The sequence below is a fragment of the Ascaphus truei genome, chromosome 4 (genome assembly GCF_040206685.1).
Source record: "Ascaphus truei isolate aAscTru1 chromosome 4, aAscTru1.hap1, whole genome shotgun sequence".
Classification (NCBI taxonomy): domain Eukaryota; kingdom Metazoa; phylum Chordata; class Amphibia; order Anura; family Ascaphidae; genus Ascaphus; species Ascaphus truei.
Genome location: NC_134486.1, coordinates 316,712,696 through 316,736,238, shown reverse-complemented (window position 1 = coordinate 316,736,238; position 23,543 = coordinate 316,712,696). Strand labels below are relative to the sequence as shown.

The 23,543-nt window shown below is 44.6% G+C and overlaps 1 protein-coding gene across 5 annotated transcripts in view; it reads left to right on the top strand.

Moving 5' to 3' along the window:
* The window catches only part of DOP1A (DOP1 leucine zipper like protein A), a 75,803-nt gene that overhangs the window by 34,857 nt on the left and 17,403 nt on the right, over positions 1-23,543 (top strand). For 4 of the 5 annotated variants that reach the window (XM_075597933.1, XM_075597934.1, XM_075597931.1 and 1 more), the window contains 13 exons: positions 1,155-1,429; positions 2,159-2,311; positions 3,375-3,475; positions 5,286-5,542; positions 6,709-8,692; positions 8,801-8,912; positions 10,709-10,891; positions 16,286-16,411; positions 16,823-16,957; positions 18,474-18,529; positions 19,251-19,355; positions 20,457-20,523; positions 21,035-21,179. In XM_075597933.1, the coding sequence (XP_075454048.1) occupies positions 1,155-1,429; positions 2,159-2,311; positions 3,375-3,475; positions 5,286-5,542; positions 6,709-8,692; positions 8,801-8,912; positions 10,709-10,891; positions 16,286-16,411; positions 16,823-16,957; positions 18,474-18,529; positions 19,251-19,355; positions 20,457-20,523; positions 21,035-21,179 (3,699 nt within the window). The remainder of the gene's footprint in view (positions 1-1,154; positions 1,430-2,158; positions 2,312-3,374; positions 3,476-5,285; positions 5,543-6,708; positions 8,693-8,800; positions 8,913-10,708; positions 10,892-16,285; positions 16,412-16,822; positions 16,958-18,473; positions 18,530-19,250; positions 19,356-20,456; positions 20,524-21,034; positions 21,180-23,543) is intronic. The other variant, XR_012801162.1, reaches the window with a different exon arrangement.

Here is a 23,543-nt window from a genome sequence, read left to right as displayed (position 1 = left end):
TATTACAAAGAAATTGTCCTTCTCTGCCTCTGATTTGGATATTTTCTTATGCTTTCAACTTTTTCAAACAAAGCATCTATTGGCCCATTTACTTCTGGGAATCCTAAGTGGCAAAGAAAAAAATGCTCGAGGATTCTCTAACTTGGATTAGTGATCAACAAGAAACTGACTGTGGAGGCCTCAGAAGTTTCACTTATACAGTTTTTTTTTTGGTTTGTTTTTTTTTCTTCTCCACTTTCTTTTTCCAAATGGCATTGCTGCCCTAATGTTATAAATTGTATTGAAATAAGTTGCTGCTGTGGAGGGTTATATATTGTGTACAATTACAAATACACAATCTTAGCAAGCTTGAAACCCAGGCCCACAGTATTCTATGTATTTATATTTTTAGTAGTGCCAATTGAAGCGCTACTGGGAAAGTCACCTCAATTTTACAGTGTAAACAAAGAAACCCCAGTGTGCATCCAATATGACACGTTATTTAGTTCAGGTCTGTTTGTTCTTTTCATAAGTATGGGTCATTTAGTTGAATGTTTTGGCCAAGACATGTTAAGATGCAACCACATCACGGTAATCCCTTTCAGCAGGTTCCTACACTACCCATGTGATATGGTGTCCTGTATTTCTTCCTCTGCACAGAGAGAAGAGGAAACAGTAGCATGGAATGTGTGAAATGTATGCCGTGCCTTAGGGGTTAAAATGTAAAAGCACTATGTGCTATATGTGAGCTACAGGGCAGTTAAAACTGGGTAAAAAAAACGAATGCCACCCAAAAAATAGCAGGGAAATAATCTACATGCGCAAAGTGGGGGGAAAAACAGGGAAGAGGGGCTACCTTGATGTGGCTGCAGGTTTGATGTATATTGCCCAAAAGATTGAACTACTGTAAATGACTCATAATTCGAAGAAAAAACATCTGGAAATGAACTATATCATTGGACACATTGAGGCTTCTTGGTTTACTGTTGCAGTATATGTAAACGGGAAAATGTAGAAAAAGGCCGGGCACTGCCAACAATAACAGGAGGATTTTCTGAGAGGCAGAGAGAAAGCATCATTAACTCTTGAAGCACTGTTTCTCTGTTTTTCTCTATCACTGTTATATGTAGTTGGATAAAGCAATTCCAATTGTGTTTATGTTCTCTCTCCACCAGACTGTGAGCAGGTGCAGCCCCCGACGTGGCTCCAGATTCTCATGAACACGTGCAGCATAGCGGTGGACTTCAGCATTCAGAGTATTGCCATATCACTAGTCATGGACCTGGTGGGGTTGACCCAGTCTGTCGCTGTGGTTGCTGGAGAGAACACCAGCAGCTTGGAGCCCACGCAGCCTTTGAGCCCAAACCAAGGGCGAGTGTCCGTCGTTATCAGGCCCCCTCTTACTGAAGGCAATTTGAGATACATGGCAGAGAAAACCGATTTCTTCAAGGTAGGGATGCGACTGTGCACTTTCCGTAATGTTTAACCCCTTCTCTGCAAGAGACGCCAGCAAAGCATTACTTTCCCTGTCTTGTCACTTTACCTGTGGTTTGAAGAACGTGCCCTTGCTAATATGGAATGAGTAGATTATATACAGATGTGGCTAGATTTACTGTCCCCGGTGCTGCCAGCTGAAAAGTGAAACCTTGCGGCTCTGAGGACCGTAAAGGCCGCAGCTGCCTCCGGGGGTGGGGGGGGGGGGGGGATAGAAACCCAGTAAGCTCCCTGTTTTAATACGTGCGACAATGACATTAGAGGACAAGTTACTATAAACACTGAAAGTCACTGGTTTATGTAGAAAGGGTAACTTGAAATGGAAATGACAAAAAAATAATAATAGCCCTACTCTATAATGAGGCAATTAATACCCTAACTGTGCCCTAGAGATTTGTTTTTCCAGCCATTGTTATTTTGCATATCTACCAGGCTGTCGGAACTGTACTTTCTGGGCAGTTCTGCACTTTATTACTTCACAATGCAATTGCATCACTCTCCAACACTTAGTTGGGATTAGGAGAGCGATGCAGTCGATGCAGAAGAGGTTGTTCCTATCTTTCCCATTATCATGAAAAATCCTATTTCAGAAACTAAATGGAATTGGCATTTCTTTCTCATTGTCCGAAATGCTTGTGTGTTTTGTTGTTGTTAACTTGCTGTATTTTTTTTTTATATGGTAAAGCTCGTGGCTTTGACACTGTGGGAGCAGTTGGGAGATGGGACCCCACAGCACCATCAGAAGAGTGTGGAGCTTTTCTACCAGTTGCACAACCTGGTCCCATCCTCCAGTATTTGTGAGGATGTCATCAGCCAGCAGCTGACACACAAGGACAAGGCAATTTGCTTCTTTTATCTTTGCTTAAACAATGATGCGTCTATGATATCCCCCCCCCCCCCCCTTGTTTTTTTTACACAATATTGAAGCAGGGGGTCTCTGGGGCCGAACGCCATTAATTTCAGTTTCCAGAGATCCTGTCCTCCAAAGGGGATCCCGGGATCTCTGCCATGTTTAAAGCTCCCGCGTCACGCGGGCCAATACGTAGATGCACCGGATGACGTCACGGCTTCCTATTGGCCCGCAGAGCTGTGAAAAATGGCCATTACGTGATCCCTGCTAGACGAGTGGAGCGTCTCCCGGCACCCCCAACAGAGATAAGTATCTCCGGAAGCAGGGTGTCCCCGAAGCTGAAATGAACGGGGTTCAGCTCCAAAGACCCCCTACTTCAAACATGTTAAAAACGTCACGAATTACGACTTTAAAGGGAATAACGTTTACTTGACAAATCAAATGAAAACATACTTTTAGGTAATAAAGATTAAGGGAAAGGGACCCTAGTATATCTCCAATAGTTTTACACTCATTTAGCTAGACACGTCACTATTATAATTATTATTTGGTGTTCACACTGTATTAGAGATATACTTGGGTCCCTTTCCCTTAATCATTGTTCATTCATACTTTTTTTAAATCTCACTAATGTAGCACCCTATATATCATTTACACATTGTTTATACGGAGCAATCTGCTTTTCTAGTACTTTTAGGTCAACTTTTAAAAAAAATCACCCCATTGCTGTTTGGTCTCCCGTTTTGGACCTCATGGGACAGGGTTGTGCATATTTGGCACCTTGCTCGACTTTTACCACAAATACTGTGACCCCGCAGCCATAAACCCATCATTTTCAGTTTACTAGTGTTTTATTCACCTTGGGCGCAATAATGAATTCCTGACTCAATTGCTTATTTTTCATCTGTGTTGCCAGAGGCTCTGGGAGACCTAGTACTTGGTGTAATATCCGATTTCCCGGTTTTAGCAGCTAGCCAATGCTGTAAAGTTTCCTGCTTATATTAGGAAATGTCACTACTGTATTGTATTATTTTTTTTTTTTTCGTTACAGAAAATAAGGATGGAGGCTCATGGGAGATTTGCGGTGCTTTGGCACCTCACCAGGGACCTTCATATTAACAAGTCCTCATCCTACGGACGCACTTTTGACAGGTCTGGGATACTGATTAATATATTTCAGATAATATAAAATTCTTATACGTGTCAAATTTATAATAGTAAAAGCAGATAACCTCATCTTACCTGAATTGAATAGCAAGCCTTTTAGAAAAACAGCTATAGAACTTCATGCTAAAAATAACATTTTACTGAGGATTGCTATCAATTCAAAATATATTACACTTGGTATACTGTAGTAAGTGATCTAAAGCAAAAGCACAAACCTACTTCAATGCTCCTAAAAGAAGAGTTCTAAATACCCACAAAAGAGAGTTGACCATATCTGTCAGTAAAAATGTCCTTTCATATGACTGCATTGCTTTGAAACATTGATGGTGGTAATCATCTCTCTCTCTTTATCCGTGTCAGATATAATTGTGTGTACAGTTTTCTCATTGTGGTTTGGCTGTTGTATATTTTCCAGTAGTAAGGAGTTTGAATACAGGCTTTTATAAACCTATTAATAACCGTTAACCCAACTTTAGCCAAGATATGCAACCTGTAATTGTTTGACCAGGGTATTAATTCCTGCCTCTTGGGGATTTTGGTGCCTTTCATTTTGTTCCATCATGGGTGCTCTAAGTGCTCTGTGTGGACACCATAACACATAGATGAGTTATCAACACAGGGAAGTGGGCGTTATTTATGTGGCAATCCATGGCATCCCCTCCCACAGCTGCCGTTAAGTTCTGGGATGCTCCTTTTAGTTATTAAACATATAGAGAAGAGGAGGAATTTTTTCCGACATGAGTGACGGCTGAGCAATGAATTGAGGAGATCCATGCACCTGGGGACCTGTTTTTTCCCCTCACCCCGTTGATGCAACACCATGGCCACCCCAGTACTCTTAGTCATTATAGAGCATCTGTGGGACAGACAGAAAATATTGAGGGAGATATAGGTAGAAGGATAATGGAGCATTACATAACAAAAGATGTCCACCAAACTGAAGTTTGGACCTTCAGAAAGAAGGTTTGAGAAACAAACCTGTAATATTTTAGATCTTTCTGTATTCGTTGAATGAATTAAAATGAAAAACATGTTAACACGTACTGTTTAACTACTCGGCTTATCCTTGTTCATGCTTTGGGTGCATGAAGATTTGGTTATGTCATACAATGCTTTGGTATTTTAATTAAGTTGTTTTGACTAATAAACACACAAAATCCCAGCAAAATTGTGTGTGTGTGTGTGTGTGTGTGTCAAAAGGAATGCTACTGAGCGTGGCCAAATGTATACAACAAAAGACAGAGAAGCCCAATGCTACTTCCAATCTGACAAAATACACAGTGAAATATTTCTATATTCTATTTGAAAAAGGGTCTTTTAGTTAATTTAGTCATTTTGTGGTGGGTTTTGGGGTTTCTTGCGCTTGCTGGGATTTTGTCTGTTTATTAACCTTAATTTGCAGCTGTTCCCAGTTGTTTGGAGGTTGGTAGCCCCTCCCCCAAGGGTTTAAGCTCGCCCCTCCCCACTTTCTAAGTTAGCAGGTCTTTTTCGTGTTCCCGTGTTTGGACAGACCCAATGTGGTCATTCTCCCTCCTAATAGACGTAAATGAGAATTGTATCAGGTAGTTTTAGGAGCTGCTCACTGGTCATGCCTTGATGTGGCTTGCGGGCTTAGAACGCTTTGGCCAAAGGGTTTAACTAAATGATCCTTTCCCAAGAGAATATATAAGTATTTCACTGTGTATTTTTGTCACATTGGATGTAGCTTTGGGCTTTTCTGTCTTTTGTTGTATACATGTTGTTTTGACTGTTTTAATACAAATCAGCTTTGCTATTTTCTGTATTGTTCCTGTAGGTCATTGTTTATCATGTTGGACAGTCTTAATAGCTGGGATGGCTGTACCTCATCTGTGGGCCAAGCCTGGTTAAATCAAGTCCTCCAGAGACATGACATTGCTAGAGTTATTGAACCTCTTCTCCTGCTGCTGCTCCATCCGAAAACTCAGCGGGTGTCCGTGCAACGTGTGCAAGCAGAGAGGCACTGGAATAAATCGCTTCGTTATTTTGAAGACAACAGGAAGACATTTTTACGATCATGTTCCTCCACTGATGGTATGTTTAATGCCCCAGATTGCACAAATATTTATTGCAGCTTGGTGAGGTTCTGTGGTTTCTACTTTTACAGTTCTCATTACCATTCTGGTGCTGACACTAATAGTGGCTATCTTACACTTGGGAGTAAATCCCACACAGAGAGGTTGTTGGCTATTGGCCTTTGCACATATACTATGATGACATGCAGGAACCACACCTAGAGAGCTTCAAGAGTTTGAGAATCTCGTTTCACTGCATGTATTGGACATGATTTCAGTACTACGCAGAGCTGTTCTGTTTGTTATGGAGCTTATACATTATTACACATGATCAAAAACGGCAAATGAGAAATATGTTTGGGGATCACTCCAGTTTACTCTTTCTGTCCTTTTAAACTAATGTTGCACATTCACAAAAACATTGCACTGCTCATCATTAAATGACTTTATAGTGCTGATTACTAAAGTTCATGTAAAGGGGGTTGGGAAGACTAAATGTATATCTATACGCGCACACACTATTTCTTGTGTACTATACTAGTACGAGTATTAATACAAATGTTGAACCCCCAAAGATCCTTGTAGATAAAATACAACTTAAAGAAGAGATGCCACAGCGGTGCTAACCAATATTTTTAGATACGCTGCACTAAAGTCTTGTCTTGCAGGATGTACGATTGCTTCTTCCCCAGTCAAAATTAGAGCAGTAACTTATTGGTAGAAGATCCATGTTAGAGTACGGACAGTCAAGTTGCTGAGGTTTAGAGGACCCACAGCGTGTGACCGGCCCATCCATAAGTGTCGTCTTAGGTGCTTATTGTAGTACGAATGCACAGATCATTGACAGGGCTGTCCTGTTAAGTCTATGTTCCTGCCCCAGTGGCCAGTAACCTCCAATAAGACCCAATATGAGTAATTTTCTATTTGTCTTGGGTCGAGGTTAGCAAGCTTTAGATGTCGTCAGTGGAGGTCAGCAGATATAATTATTGACACGAGGCAATAACGTCTGTTTTAGGTGAAGAGACTTTAGGTTATTAAAAATATGTCACTCTTTAGCTTTTAAGGGCAGGTTTCCAAAGTGAATTTTAACATTTTCTTATATTTAACCAGCAGTTATAACAATGTAAACCAACATATGTATGGGTATTAACTATCATTTGATTACATTTTTGTTTTTTTGTACAGCGTTTCCCAAAGCACAGACCACTAACGGTCAGACAACCTCTAAACAAGTAGGCATGGATGAAATGGAGAGCTTCAGTCTCACAGTAAACCCGCTCAGTGACCGGCTTTCCCTTCTGAGTACCAGCAGTGAAACCATTCCCATGGTATTGTCCGATTTTGAGCTTCCGGATCAACAAATAGAGACCCTGCAGAGTTCAGACTCTGGGTGTTCTCAGTCTTCAGTAGGCGACAGCCTCAACTACGAAGTGGATGTAGAGAGTATAACTGCCCCAGATAGATGTCAAAGTCTCCGAGATTCTCCTGATGAGATTGTTCAGCAAGTTATTTCTGATTTGATATGCGCAGTAGTTCGAGACCTTGGTGAAGAGACTGAATCAAATTGCTCACAGCCTCACCAGGAAGACCCAATGAACAAGTTCAGTGTGTTCAGCTCCGCCCTAGATGTGGCCGATAATGAGGATGAAAACATTCACGGGAACGAGGACAGCCTAATCACAAATGACACTTCTAACTTTTTGTCCGTGTCTTCAGAAGTTGGCATTGAAAGCCTAGCAAAAGCTATATCCAGAAACCTCTCCTCTCCATCAATTGCGAGCCAACAAAACCTGACAGACATTAGCCTTGCTTCAGCAGAAGCACAACACAGGAAGAGGAGTCACAGCAGTATCCAGTTTACCTTCAAAGGGAAAGTGGCCGAAAAGGTGAGCGAAAAGGACCCCGCTTTTAAAAATGTCCGCAAACAACCAGGCGCAAAGCCCAAAGTCAAAATTGCAAGGCGGAAAGACGAAGACAAGAAGAAATTGCAGAATGAAAAATTGAAACAGGCCAGTGTTTTCTTTAGTGATGGGTTAGATTTAGAGAACTGGTACAGTTGCGGAGAGGGAGAAATGTCCGAAATTGAAAGTGACGTGGGGTCTCCCGGCATACAGAAATCCCCACATTTTAATATTCATCCCCTCTACCAGCATGTGCTTTTGTATCTGCAGATGTATGACTCTTCGCGGACATTATATGCTTTTTCTGCCATAAAAGCCATATTAAAAACAAGCCCCGCAGTCTTTGTGAATGCCATCTCAACCACCAGTGTGAGTAATGCATATACCCCTCAGCTATCTTTGCTGCAAAATCTTTTAGCTAGGCATCGGATTTCTGTTATGGGAAAAGATTTTTATAGTAATATTCCACTGGACTCAAACCACAATTTCCGTAGTTCTATGTACATCGAAATTCTCATATCTTTATGTTTGTATTTCATGAGAAGCCACTATCCTACTCATGTTAAAGTGACGCAGCAAGATCTGATGGGCAATCGCAACATGCAAATGATGAGCATTGAAATTCTGACTCTGCTCTTTACTGAGCTTGCAAATGTCATAGAAAGTTCTGCAAAGGGCTTTGCCAGTTTCATCTCGGATATGTTGTCTAAATGCAAGGTTCAGAAAGTGATTCTCCACTGTCTCCTGTCGTCGATATTTAGTGCGCAGAAGTGGCACAGTGAACGAATGGCTGAGAAGAACATCATGACCATTGAAGAAGGCTTCTCTGAAGACAGTCTCATTAACTTCTCGGAGGATGAGTTTGACAACGGCAGCACCTTGCAATCTCGGCTATTAAAAGTTCTTCAGGGACTGATAGTTCTGGAGCATCGTGTCCTGACTGTTCCAGAAGACAATGAAGCGGGTTTTGAGTTTGTCATCACTGACCTGGAGCATATCAACCCTCAGCAGCCAATGACTTCCCTCGAGTATCTGCACTCCCAGCCAATCACGTGCCAAGGAATGTTCCTCTGTGCAGTGATTAGAGCTTTGCACCAGCACTACGCTTGTAAAATGCACCCCCAGTGGATCGGCCTGATCACATCTACCCTGCCCTACATGGGGAAAATCTTACAGAAAGTAGTTGTTTCTGTGACATTACAGCTTTGCAGAAATCTGGATAACCTAATTCAGCAATACAAGTATGAAACTGGATTATCAGACAGTAGGCACGTCATTTTATAATTTTCCTCTTCTACAACTGCTTTATTTGACGCTGTTCTGTTGTTACTGATAGTTACTAAACAAACAAAAACAACTTTTGTTTTGCATTTTAGACCTCTGTGGATGGCATCCTTTGTCCCACCAGACATGATTCTGACGCTTTTAGAAGGCATTACTACAATAATTCATTACTGCCTGCTTGATCCATCAGCTCAGTACCATCAGGTAAAGCAGTGATATGTATTTTGTATGCGCCGCCCTGGTTGATGGAGATGTCTTGCCATACATTATAGTGGGTGGTCTCACTGACTTTCCCTTTTCTCTATTAGTTTGTTTGTGATGGCAGTCTTTTGTTTTAAGACTGAAGTGTATGATCTAGTACAGCAAAGCTACTCATACTCTGCAGTGACAATGGCAATTGTGCATTGGCACGTTTTGATAGTATTATATGGTGGATAAAGATATTGATTAAGTAAAGTAGTGGAGGAATACAGTTCCTGCTTTCAACAGGGTTGGAATTAATTGGACATATTGTAAGTACTGCTCTTATTTGCTTATCATAATGGAGCATTCTGTTACTTGTAGAAGCCACTAAAATGACACACACACTTGTAGCGCATTCCTCTTCTACATGCCTTTTTAGATTGTCTTGAAAACGCACACAAATAATATTGAAATAACTCACAAATATCTCCTATTGAGAGCATTTTAATAATCTTGTCATGGCTCTATTTCACTTCACTTCAATATAGTGGCAGTGACAGAAATGAGGGGGGAAAACAATTGTTTTTTGTAACAATGTTGCTACCCATTGCTTTGACGTATGTTACTTCGGGCCTTTTTCTGGCAGAAGAGGTTACAGTTGATCTCGGAAAGCATGCGTTTTCACACTAAGCACTGTCTCTGTTGAAGTTCTGTGGTTACTTTACACCAGTGCACATTGAAGTAAGAAGCCGATCAGGTATGAGCTGAGCCACTAACAAGAGCTTATTAAAGAAGATTATACACAAACTTACAATTGGTAGCAAGGACTTTGGGCATATACATCAAGTAAATTAATTCTAAATGACCAAGCTATAATGTAGCTCTGCATTAGCTCATTTTCTTTCTCCTGCTGATCCCCTTTCCACATACCCTCACGGAAAGAGGTGTGATCCGGCAATATGACTGTGCATACAAAGGGACCGTCCAACCCACTGTACTGATTCACCTCCTGTTTTTATTTTCTATAACCCCAACACACTGTATTTCCTCCTCAGTTATGTAACAGAGTTGACATATGCAAGGAGCTACATCGCATGGGAATGAAGCCTCTTGTTTTACATATGATATGCTGTGTGAGAGCACCAGCAGGTGGCTTTTCCTTGGTGGTATGCAGGTGTTTCCATAGGTATTATTAGAGCATTTTAATATACAATTACATGTAGAACAGCAAATAATGTTGGTTACACAATCAGGATTTGTTCCCAACAGTCCTGCTCATCAACATTTTTTTTTCTTGGTTAAAAAGGGGATTGAGGAAAATGGCAAATTACTGGGACAACATCAAACTACAGTACTTTGACTCTAGACTTTTCTGCGCAGTAATAATGATTTCATTGTGCAAGTACAGAATTCCACCGGTTCCGTCGCTTTAGGCCGTAGGATAACAGGATAGCTGAAAATAATACATACAGTACCTAAATGATATAATTAGTGCATTTGCAGATGAAGCACATGACCTTGTTCTCCAGATAATTGAACATACCACCGTATCATTTAGCACATCACAGGGTTGCCATACGATTCAGTGGCAGCATTGTCTGAATATATTACAACGTATCACACCACAGCAAACAACGAAGCCTGCTACATCTGTGATTACTGGTTCTAAATAGTATATATACTCTCCATGTAGTGTCCTACACATAAATTGCACACATCACGGTGTTACTTGTTTTTCTTTTGCATACGTGACCGGCAGTTTTACTTGCGCAGTATGTACTTTGAATGTCCTTTGCTTTTCTCTTCACCTCTGGCAGCTTATGGTCAACGTAGATCAGAAACACTTACTTGAAGCCCGCAGCGGGATTCTCTCCATCCTTCATTTGATAATGTCTTCCGTCACCTTACTATGGAGCATCCTGCATCAAGCTGACTCTTCCGAGAAGAACATCGCCGCTGCCGCTGCATCTGTCACCACAATCAACCTTGGGTCAACCAAGGTGAGCTCTCTTTTTAGGACAGACAAGGCAGCATGAATACCACCAAGCTCTGTAATTCATCCTCCTTTTTGCTATAGGCTTTAAGCAATGCAGGTGTTAATGCAGAAATACTGAAGGCCATAAAGTGTGATCTATATTTTGTAAAGAGACAGTTCACCCATCTTTTATTTTTTTTTATTTAATCACCATAAATGCTTTTGGAGGTGGTTACCTTTTTAAATATAACACAGTACTGGGAATAACACTATTCTCAACCTAATTTGTGTGTTATTGCAAACCAGATTGTTCATTGCTAGAGTTCCAAGGCGCTTGTATACCACCCCAAACACAGCTTCAAGCTGCACATGGAGACGCACCTGTGCACAAAGGGGACATCACCTGTGATACCTGGGAAATATGCTAATTTAGATATGCAAAGTATATTTTAATGACTTAAATTGGTATATTTTCCAGTTACTGTATCTCAGGTGTGCTCCTTTTTGAGCACAGTTGTCACTCTGTGTTGTTTTTAAAAGTGTGTTTGGGTAGTTTTTAAACAAATAAGAATCTCTACTCCTCCATCTCCTCTCTCCCATATCCTCCGCCTCCATCTCCTCTCTCCCATATCCTCTGCCTCATCTCCTCTCTCCCATATCCTCATCTCCTCTCTCCCATATCCTCTGCCTCATCTCCTCTCTCCCATATCCTCCGCCTCCATCTCCTCTCTCCCATATCCTCCGCCTCATCTCCTGTCTCCCATATCCTCATCTCCTCTCTCCCATATCCTGCGCCTCCATCTCCTCTCTCCCATAGCCTCCGCCTCCATCTCCTCTCTCCCATATCCTCATCTCCTCTCTCCCATATCCTCCACCTCCATCTCCTCTCTCCCATATCCTCCGCCTCATCTCTCTCCCATAGCCTCCGCCGCCTCCATCTCCTCTCTCCCATATCCTCCGCCTCCATCTCCTCTCTCCCATATCCTCCGCCTCCATCTCCTCTCTCTCATATCCTCATCTCCTCTCTCCCATAGCCTCCGCCTCATCTCCTCTCTCCCATATCCTCATCTCCTCTCTCCCATAGCCTCATCTCCTCTCTCCCATATCCTCCGCCTCCATCTCCTCTCTCCCATATCCTCATCTCCTCTCTCCCATATCCTCATCTCCTCTCTCCCATATCCTCCGCCTCCATCTCCTCTCTCCCATATCCTCCGCCTCATCTCCTCTCTCCCATATCCTCCGCCTCATCTCCTCTCTCCCATATCCGCCGCCTCCATCTCCTCTCTCCCATAGCCTCCGCCTCATCTCCTCTCTCCCATATCCTCCGCCTCATCTCCTCTCTCCCATATCCTCCGCCTCCATCTCCTCTCTCCCATAGCCTCCGCCTCCATCTCCTCTCTCCCATATCCTCCGCCTCCATCTCCTCTCTCCCATAGCCTCCGCCTCCATCTCCTCTCTCCCATATCCTCATCTCCTCTCTCCCATATCCTCCGCCTCCATCTCCTCTCTCCCATAGCCTCCGCCTCCATCTTCTCTCTCCCATATCCTCCGCCTCATCTCCTCTCTCCCATATCCTCATCTCTCTCCCATATCCTCCGCCTCCATCTCCTCTCTCTCATATCCTCCGCCTCATCTCCTCTCTCCCATATCCTCCGCCTCATCTCCTCTCTCCCATATCCTCATCTCCTCTCTCCCATATCCTCCGCCTCATCTCCTCTCTCCCATATCCTCCGCCTCCATCTCCTCTCTCCCATAGCCTCCGCCGCCTCCATCTCCTCTCTCCCATAGCCTCCGCCGCCTCCATCTCCTCTCTCCCATAGCCTCCGCCGCCTCCATCTCCTCTCTCCCATTGCCTCTGCCTCATCTCTCTCCCATATCCTCATCTCCTCTCTCCCATAGCCTCATCTCCTCTCTCCCATATCCTCCGCCTCCATCTCCTCTCTCCCATATCCTCATCTCCTCTCTCCCATAGCCTGCGCCTCATCTCCTCTCTCACATATCTTCATCTCCTCCCATATCCTCCGCCTCCATCTCCTCTCTCCCATATCCTCATCTCCTCTCTCCCATATCCTCCGCCTCCATCTCCTCTCTCCCATATCCTCCGCCTCATCTCCTCTCTCCCATATCCTCCGCCTCATCTCCTCTCTCCCATATCCTCCGCCTCATCTCCTCTCTCCCATATCCGCCGCCTCCATCTCCTCTCTCCCATAGCCTCCGCCTCATCTCCTCTCTCCCATATCCTCCGCCTCATCTCCTCTCTCCCATATCCTCCGCCTCCATCTCCTCTCTCCCATAGCCTCCGCCTCCATCTCCTCTCTCCCATATCCTCCGCCTCCATCTCCTCTCTCCCATAGCCTCCGCCTCCATCTCCTCTCTCCCATATCCTCATCTCCTCTCTCCCATATCCTCCGCCTCATCTCCTCTCTCCCATATCCTCATCTCCTCTCTCCCATAGCCTCCGCATCATCTCCTCTCTCCCGTAGCCTCCGCCTCCATCTCCTCTCTCCCATATACTCCACCTCCATCTCCTCTCTCCCATATCCTCCGCCTCATCTCCTCTCTCCCATATCCTCATCTCCTCTCTCCCATAGCCTCCGCCTCATCTCCTCTCTCCCGTAGCCTCCGCCTCCATCTCCTCTCTCCCATAGCCTCCATCTCCTCTCTTCCATATCCTCCGCCTCCATCTCCTCTCTCTCATAGCCTCTGCCTCATCTCCTCTCTCCCATATCCGCCGCCTCCATCTCCTCTCTCCCATATCCTCCGCCTCATCTCCTCTCCCATATCCGCCGCCTCCATCTCCTCTCTCCCATATCCTCCGCCTCCATCTCCTCTCTCCCATATCCTCTGCCTCATCTCCTCTCTTCCATATCCTCTGCCTCATCTCCTCTCTCCCATATCCTCATCTCCTCTCTCCCATATCCTCCACCTCCATCTCCTCTCTCCCATATCCTCCGCCTCCATCTCCTCTCTCCCATATCCTCCGCGCCTCCATCTCCTCTCTCCCATATCCTCCGCCTCCATCTCCTCTCTCCCATATCCTCCGCCTCCATCTCCTCTCTCCCATATCCTCTGCCTCATCTCCTCTCTCCCATATCCTCAGCCTCATCTCCTCTCTCCCATATCCTCTGCCTCATCTCCTCTCTCCCATATCCTCCGCCTCCATCTCCTCTCTCCCGTATCCTCATCTCCTCTCTCCCATATCCTCCGCCTCCATCTCCTCTCTCCCATATCCTCCGCCTCCATCTCCCCTCTCCCATATCCTCCGCCTCCATCTCCTCTCTCCCATATCCTCCGCTTCCATCTCCTCTCTCCCATATCCTCTGCCTCATCTCCTCTCTCCCATATCCTCCGCCTCCATCTCCTCTCTCCCATAGCCTCCGCCTCCATCTCCTCTCTCCCATATCCTCCGCGCCTCCATCTCCTCTCTCCCATATCCTCCGCGCCTCCATCTCCTCTCTCCCATATCCTCCACCTGCATCTCCTCTCTCCCATATCCTCTGCCTCATCTCCTCGCTCCCATATCCTCTGCTTCATCTCCTCTCTCCCATATCCTCATCTCCTCTCTCCCATATCCTCCGCCTCATCTCCTCTCTCCCATATCCTCCGCCTCATCTCCTCTCTCCCATATCCTCCGCCTCCATCTCCTCTCTCCCATAGCCTCCGCCTCCATCTCCTCTCTCCCATAGCCTCCACCTCCATCTCCTCTCTCCCATATCCTCCGCCTCCATCTCCTCTCTCCCATATCCTCCGCCTCATCTCCTCTCTCCAGGGACCATCTGTTTCCGGCAATATTCACCTCCGTAGGGGGTGCCAGTAGCCTCTCGGCTAGCAGGAATCGCTTAATGGCCGCTTTCCAAAACTCCAGCGACCTGCGAGCCGATAGGAAGCCGTGTGGCTTCATATTGACCAACGTGACACAGGAGCTTTAAACTTGCCGGAGAAACCAGCACACCCTACGGAGGTGCATATCTCGGGGCGCATGCGGTCCCCGGAGCTGAAATTAATGGGGTTCAGCCCCCGAGTCCCCCCTGCTTCAATACTATATTACAAAATGTAAAAAGTTGCAAAACAAAATCGCCTGCTTGTGTTGCTCCTTTAATAGCAGTATTTGCTCTGCATTTTGTTAGGTTGCTGCATTTTTACGATAGCTGTCATTTTACTGTACAATTATGTATTAAGTACGTTACCAAAAAAATATGTAATCAGATTTTGAAATGTAAATCCATTTGCCATTGTTATGGAAGATTAATGACCATTCATTGTAGGCCTAACGTTTCTCTGCATTGTGCAAGTAATGTGCGATATAGAGCAGGTTGAGTTGACTATTCAGCCACAACTGCAGGTTGTCTAAGTCCTCCTTCTGCATGTAGAGCTACCCCTTGCGCTGCTGAATGGGTATGAGGCAGTTCGAGGCCCATGTTTACGATGTGGTGCTATTTCTTAAGACGCTTTCTGGTGCCCAAGGATACCTTACATGCCATTCAAGTGAAGGTGCCTTGTGGCATTGCACTGCTTAGTAACATGGACCTCGTGACCTTGCAGGGAGATACTTTTTGCTCTCCACAGCACTTCTCCCTTTACATGAGGTGAAAACAAAATGGCGCATAGGAGAATGTGAATGAGATGGGACATCTCCATATAAACTGTCCACTTAGGTACCAATGAAAAGCAGCCTTCATTTGGGCAATATAAGGGCCCTACATTTGGTTTGTCCTTATTCTGTGCAAGAGTTTATTTTCTGTTGCTTGGTATACTTGGCACTCTTCATTATCCGGGCCAAACTCTATTATGAGTGAATAGTTTTGATCGGATTAGAAAAGAAAGGAAAAAAAATTACTGGCAATGACCAAATAAAGCAGCTCACCAGCCCCAGTGTGATCAGAGCAGGTATTATAGAAATACAAAAGGACAACTTCAGGCCATCCAAGTGAATACAAAACAAAACACTGTAAAAGGGCCCTCTGCTCAAAGCGAGACACAAGCTACAAAACAGAAAGCCTCGTGGCAACTTCTGAGTGACTGAGCGGTGCAAACTATTCGGCAATAAATGGAGAGGTGTAGCTTGAAACATAGAATTTGACTGCATATAAGAACCACCTGGCTCACCACGTCTGCCCATTTTCCTATCTGCTGTACGACTTCAGACACTATTTGATCCTTGTCTTTCTTTCATATTTAGGATAACTTTGTCTATCCCAAGCATGTTTGGATTACAGTACTGTATTGGCCCCCAGCACCTCTTTCTTTACCCACGCCAAATTACCAATAGCCTGACCTTGTTGTTATTTTCATCATAGTTTCTATAGCGTTTTCTAGTATCTCTTTAAAAGAATCAAAAGGTAAAGCCACTCCTGTATTATGAATCTAATGAACTACAGTTTGGCAGTAATAACTTCAGCAAGTTCTTGCTTTGTCGCAGAACTTGAGACAGCAGATTCTGGAGCTGCTGGGGCCCATTTCCATGAATCACGGAGTCCATTTTATGGCAGCCATTGCATTTGTCTGGAATGAAAGAAGACGAAACAAAAACTCAGCGCGCACAAAGGTAACGGGGGTTCTGCCTGCTACTCGACCACGTCACTGCCATAGGGGAATATAATACATTGCAACTATGCTGTGTAGGGTTTCACTTAATGGTGTGTCTGTCGAGATTTCGGCATCCCTTCTCCTCCTTCCCATGGCTTGATTTAATTCTTCTATTGTAGCGCTGATTTTAAAATGGTGTTGAATGTTGGCAACGAACAAAAGCAAATAGCCTTAAATGTCTTGACAAAGTAGCTTTCTACTAGAAAATAAATCCAAAGCGTGTGCTGCAGCCACAAACACATGGCTATGATTGTCCCCTTTTTGCTGTGAAGAGCTTGACCGTGTAGCAGGGAAAGGCTATTGCGCATTAAATTGGAACTAGCTGATCTGCCTGCAGTTCTGAGTCATTTTTTTCCCCCTATGTATACAGGTGATCCCAACGGCAAGTGAAGAACAGCTTTTGCTGGTAGAGTTGGTTCGCTCCATAAGTGTGATGAGGACAGAAACGGTCATTCAAACCGTAAAGGAAGTATTAAAGCAGCCGCCAGCAATAGCCAAAGACAAGGTATGTATGTTCTACCATTATTTTTTCCTACTTCTTGCTTTAGTGCTGCTGTTCATTTTTGTTATTCGTTACTGGCTTAACATCTGCGCGACCTGGTGCAGCGAGTTATTCCCAGTGTACAGATAGTGTAAATCCGTGCATTTTTATTAACCCCTTCAGAACAAATGTAGCCAGCAATATATTGCACTCAGGCATGGAAGGGGTTAAGATCTACTCTGATGTGAGCTTCTCTCTACTTTTCTTAGATATCTGCTTAATATTTAATGCATGTTAATAATGTGCTTATTCACAAATCGTTATGGAAAACAATGACACAGAGTTTGAAGCAGGGGAACCTGGTTCAAATCCTGGTATCTGCTCCTTGTGAACTTGAGCAAGTTACTTTATCTGCCTGTGCCTCAAAGGATAGATTGTAAGCTGTAAGGGGGAGGAACTCGTGCCTGCAAACATTCTATGTACAGCAGTGCATACACTGTCGGCACCATACAAGAAAAAACGTTATTATATAGTACGTAAAAGGAAGTTAAAGCTCCACAACCGTTAAATATCTTGTTTGTGCCTTAACAAATGATCAGATGGGCATACCTTCCACAACTTACAAAGCTGTCGCAATGCATTTATAAACACTTGGGGATGTTATATATTTAGTAAAATGGCCTCACACACACGTTTCTGTTTCCAGATTCCCAAGAAATAAAAAGTTTGAATGATTTTCCCTACATATTCCTAGATTTGAAGTTGTGTGATGGGCCACAGAACAGTCACATCATTAAGCATTGTTAAAGATGCGCTTCCTTTGGTCTTTCGTGCCTCTTCGGCTGTGTCAAGGTCTTGATGAGCAGTCATGGAATGTCCTTTTGACCAGTCCTAATGCTTGATCTCTACCCTTTGCTGTATATGTGATTGAGATGAATGCTGAATATCGAAACCTAAGTAGTCATTTATAGGTATTTAGAGGTCACAGCGAAGTAGCTCTCAACTGTACATTGAAACCATACGCACTTTGCGACAACCAATGCATGTTTTCTATTTGCAGCATGTTTGACTCTTTGCGGCTGAGAGCTGCAAAGTTGCAATCCCCCATAATTAATCCCACTTTTTTACACAGTATTGGAACCAGGGACTCGGTATCAGAACTCCCATATTTTATACTACTGTAATCCTCTGGTTCCGGATGTTCTTACTGGTGAAGCTACTGGCATTACTTCCTGTTTATAAAGGGGATTTAAATGTCTGTCCAATAGGAAGCGACTGCCTTTTGGCCCAAGATTTGGCAGCCATTTTGTTTTCCCGGACGGTAGATTCAAACCCAGCACCTTCACCGCTAAGTGTCCCGGGAACCAGACGTCCCTGGATTGAAAATGGCATCGTTCAGCTATTCCCGTCCAGTGATAAAAATTGGTGTTATAACAACTACAAAAATGAGGGAGGATTGTTGCTTTAAGTGTCCGCTGGTGCTTGTAACTCGCAGTGTTATTTTGCTACTAATCTGTTTCCTTTGCTTTTAACCTTTTAGAAGCATCTTTCACTCGAGGTCTGCATGTTACAGTTCTTTTATGCCTATGTTCAGAGGTAAGACTGATTTTCAGGAAGTATTATGTCTTCTGTGCGGCATTATCAGGTCTTGCTGGGTGCTATAAACCTTCACAAGATGTTTAGGACATTGAAACATTTTAAACAGTTTTTTTTTGTCATATTACAGCCACTTCCTCACATAGGGCCAAAATAGGCAAAGAAGCGTTACCCAATGAAGGACCCTGAGAGGTTCGAAAGCTTGTAACATATCAACTACTTGTTGGTCCAGTAAAACGTATCATACTAATATAGGGCCAACATTAACTATTGGGAGTGGTACATTTTTGAGGGGTAATAATGCAGATTCATCTGACCAATACAGGTATTTTAAATAGTTTTTGTTGTGAAAGTTGTAATTTATAGTAGCACTGGGAAGGAAGGTCTATTGTTTCTTCCAGCCTGTGATGGTATAACCACCATTGTGCACTGCTCATACAGGGAAAAGAGGTGGATGGTGGGTGGATGCTTGCACGCCTCTCTGGCAGCCCAAATGTTCATGTTCAATGAGGCAAACAAGATAAGGGAACTAAGCTCCAATTTATATTTCTTACATGTCAAAGACCTTCAAATATGGTTTAAAAATGTCACGTGACACACGTTAACCCTTTACACAGATCACTGCCACTACATGCGACCTCACTTTTATTTCTGCTGTTTACATGTGATCCGCTTTTGTTTCTTCCTCCTCTCCTCATTGCGTTTGTTAATCACTTTGCAGGATTCCCGTCTCCAACCTCGTAGATAGCTGGGCGTCCCTTTTTGTTCTTCTCAAAGACTCAATCCAGCTTAATATTCCGGCTCCCGGGCAGTTCCTTATACTCGGGTACGGCAACACAAGTCTTCACTGAAAATGAATGGTGCAATATTCAACAATACTTCCTACAGACATTTTGGACGCTTTGCTATTTGTTTAGCGCAGCGCTGAATATTTCTTTTGTTTAATTTTACTTTTTATGGGTTGTACCTTTTTGAAAATGCAATTTCTCAACGCAGTTTTTGTGAAAAGCCCTAGAAATGTAACGTATTTAAAAAGGGGGGCGAGGAAGAAAATGGCCTCTCCCTTTTTATTACTACTTTTAGTGTAGTACACATTTAATTTAGACACTTCCAAACCATTCCACCTTCTTACAAAAAATGTCAACCATTTTACGCACACCCGTAGAAGCCGATATTTTGAGAGTGCTAAAGCATAATTGTTGATGAAAAATACACTTAAAGCAGCACTTAATAAAAATAAATACAAGCAGCCTTTCATTACTTTTATTGATAATTAATTACCTAAGCTGTCGATCGATCAGCAAAGATCCTGCTTCACTAAATGTCCGACTTTCAGTTTCAATCAATCGTCAAGTCAGTGTAACTCAACGGCTACAATATATTCTTAAATTACTACAGTAAAATCTGTTACAGTTTGCGGCTCAAACAGCTGTGAATATTAGCAACAAATTATCACAAGCAGCAAAGTGCTGCAAAAACCTTGCACTGCTGGGGACCTGCTAAAACCTGCTATAGGAATCAATGGATGCTCAGTATATTAAAAATGGCATTAAGAGTTGAATTTAAATAAAATTATAATAATCTAGTAAGTATGATCTAATAGTGCAGAACTGATTTATTAAAAAAAAAAACACATGTAGGATATTGCATGGATTGCTCCTTTTTGGCAGCTTAGAAATGTGGGTTTATTGGACTGCACTCTTAACCCCTTTGCTAGGTGTTGCTAACCGTTCTGGCAGTATAGAGGCTAAAATGTGAAGGCTACAAAAATTGGGAATGAGCTGCTTAAATCTCTTGAGTGCTAGAGAAGCCGTCCGCATTAGAGCGCTTTCTGCATCAGAGGTGTCCGTGTTTCCTTAACAATTGCTGTTTTCTTTCACCACCAAGAACATCATTTTAGTAACGTCAGTTACTCTGACTCTTTCAGCGTTTTGAACGAGTTTATCTTGAAAAACCCCACCCTTGAGAACAAGAAGGACCAGAGAGATCTTCAGGTAAGACAATAATTGTGTTCGTGCTATCTAGGAAGTTCTATCAGTTTATGAAAACCCATTATTTAGGGCCCTTAAGCCCTGAATAATGTAAAGTAGTCTTCTCAAAAATCCATCATTTTCGCTTTCATAGCACGGTGCAGTAGTTCAAACCAGAATTATCCTGTTGTTGGTTTTGGATTTTTTGATATTACTGCTGGAAAAATATTATTTCCTGCACGGACATCACTGGGCGACGTCCCTACCATGACTGGGCGACGTCCCCACCATGACTGGGCGACGTCCCCACCATGACTGGGCGACGTCCCCACCATGACTGGGCGACGTCCCCACCATGACTGGGCGACGTCCCCACCATGACTGGGCGACGTCCCAACATCACATCTTTATGGTTCCAAGTGTTTAGCCTGTTTGTTTGACTTACTTTAGGGAAGTTGGTGCTCCTATAGAAACATTTTGTTCACTGCCTAGGAAATATTTCAGCTAACAGGTTTCTCTCTTTGGTTCACTTCAGGATGTGACTCATAAAATAGTAGATGCCATTGGTGCAGTTGCAGGTTCGTCCCTGGAGCAGACCACCTGGTTAAGAAGAAATCTTGAAGTTAAGCCATCTCCCAAGATAACTGTAGATGGGACAAGTCTAGAATCTGACGTTGAAGGTATTGATCTCCATCAGATATATTAATCTGTATTTACATTCTTTTTTTTCCTTCTCTTTATTGATCCCTGTGATGATGTCTGCTCCAACACTGCCACTGAATCCTATGGAAACTGCCATTCTCAGTTATACTGCGATACTGTCATTTGTTATTTGGGGGAACGTGGGAAATGTCACGTGTGTGTGTGTGTGTGTGTGTGTGTGTGTGTGTGTGTGTGTGTGTGTGTGTGTGTCCCAAAACACCAACTCCGGTTACCAAAATATAAACACATTTTATTAAAGACGATGGGGTAAAAAAAAAAGACAGTACAAAAACACAGTGCCCCTAGAGAACCTCTAACTATCCCTTAAACTAGAATATCTGGAGACCCTAACTGCATAAGTAAGTGCAAAGCTGCAAATGAAGGGAGCAAATAGTGTGACCCCTCCAAAGAGATGATACAAAGGAAAATTCCTCTATAATGTCGCGACCGGCCAGTCCATGGTCGCTCGGTGTAATAGCATGTGTGGTACAAAGATGGAACACAAGCTGCCACAATTGAGATGACAACAATAACTGAACTACTGTACTGGTCTTTCCAACACAGAACCCTCCCAAAGTAAACCCCTATCCGAAAAGGACAAGGAAGTAGCCAAAAAGTAATAATCGTGTGTACATCCTAAATGGGAGTCGCAAGATTCCTTCATCCCCTCACGGGTTTTTTGGACTTCTTGCCATGGTGCCATTTATATATTATAACTAACTAGCTGATATACCCGGCGTTGCCCGGGCGTGGAAGGGCAGGGGGCATGGAGTGGAAGGGGGGGGGGGCAAAGGGCAGGGAGGGGTGGGCAAAGGGCAGGGGGGAGCAAAGGGCAGGGAGGGAGGGGCAAAGGGCAGGGAGGGGGGGGACTCAATCCCCCGCCCCCCACACACACACTATCCCCCCGCCCCCCCCACACACACACACACACTATCCCCCCCCCCACACACAATCCCCACACTCAATCCCCCCCCACACACACACAATCCCCCCCCACACACACACAATCCCCCCCCACACACACACACACACACACACACTCAATCCCCCCCACACACACACTCAATCCCCCCCACACACACTCAATCCCCCCCACCCCCCACACACACACACTCAAACACTCCCCCCCCCCACCACCACCACCACACACACACACTTATTCAGTCCACAATTTCACCTGGGGGGGTGACATGCTCCGATCCCCCAACCCCCCATGTTGCTGAAAACGGGAAGCAGACAGGAAGAGAAGGAGGGGCTTGTCTGTGTGCAGAGAGAAGCCCGCCCCCTCTGCAAGACACAGACATAGAAGCAGCAGCACGGATCTTCTGGCCCCGCCCCCTCTGCAAGACACAGACATAGAAGCAGCAGCACGGAGCTTCTGGCCCCGCCCCCTCTGCAAGACACAGACAGAAGCAGCAGCACGGAGCTTCTGGCCCCGCCCCCTCTGCAAGACACAGACAGAAGCAGCAGCACGGAGCTTCTGGCCCCGCCCCCTCTGCAAGATACAGACATAGAAGCAGCAGCACGGAGCTTCTGGCCCCGCCCCCTCTGCAAGACACAGACATAGAAGCAGCAGCACGGAGCTTCTGGCCCCGCCCCCTCTGCAAGACACAGACAGAAGCAGCAGCACGGAGCTTCTGGCCCCGCCCCCTCTGCAAGACACAGACATAGAAGCAGCAGCACGGATCTTCTGGCCCCGCCCCCTCTGCAAGACACAGACATAGAAGCAGCAGCACGGAGCTTCTGGCCCCGCCCCCTCTGCAAGACACAGACATAGAAGCAGCAGCACGGATCTTCTGGCCCCGCCCCCTCTGCAAGACACAGACATAGAAGCAGCAGCACGGATCTTCTGGCCCCGCCCCCCCTGCAAGACACACATAGAAGCAGCAGCACGGAGCGCCCGTGCACAGCTCTGGCCGCCCCCAGGTTTCCCTGCAAGCTGCTCGCGCCCCCCCTACCTAGTGTGTGTGTGTGTGTGTGTGTGTGTGTGTGTGTGTGTGTGTGTGTGTGTGTTTGGCCCGTCACTCCGCCTCAGGCCAATGAGAGGTGTGCGGGGGCGGGCGGCCCAAGGGACCAATGAGATTTCCCCTAGGGACACCGGACATCCAGACAGGCATACAGTGCTTTCACTAATATAGTATAAGATATGTTCATTCATGATGCCATATTTAAACGTTTTGGTTTTGCAATCAGATGAATATTGATGGTGGTGCTTGAACACACGGCACTGACAGCAGTGAGAGTGGCAAGTCAGACCGTGCCGCAAAGCTTACCTACGTTTTTAGTTTACGTCAGACCGCCTGACAGCCTCTCTGACCGGTTGTGCTGTTTTATTTACTTAT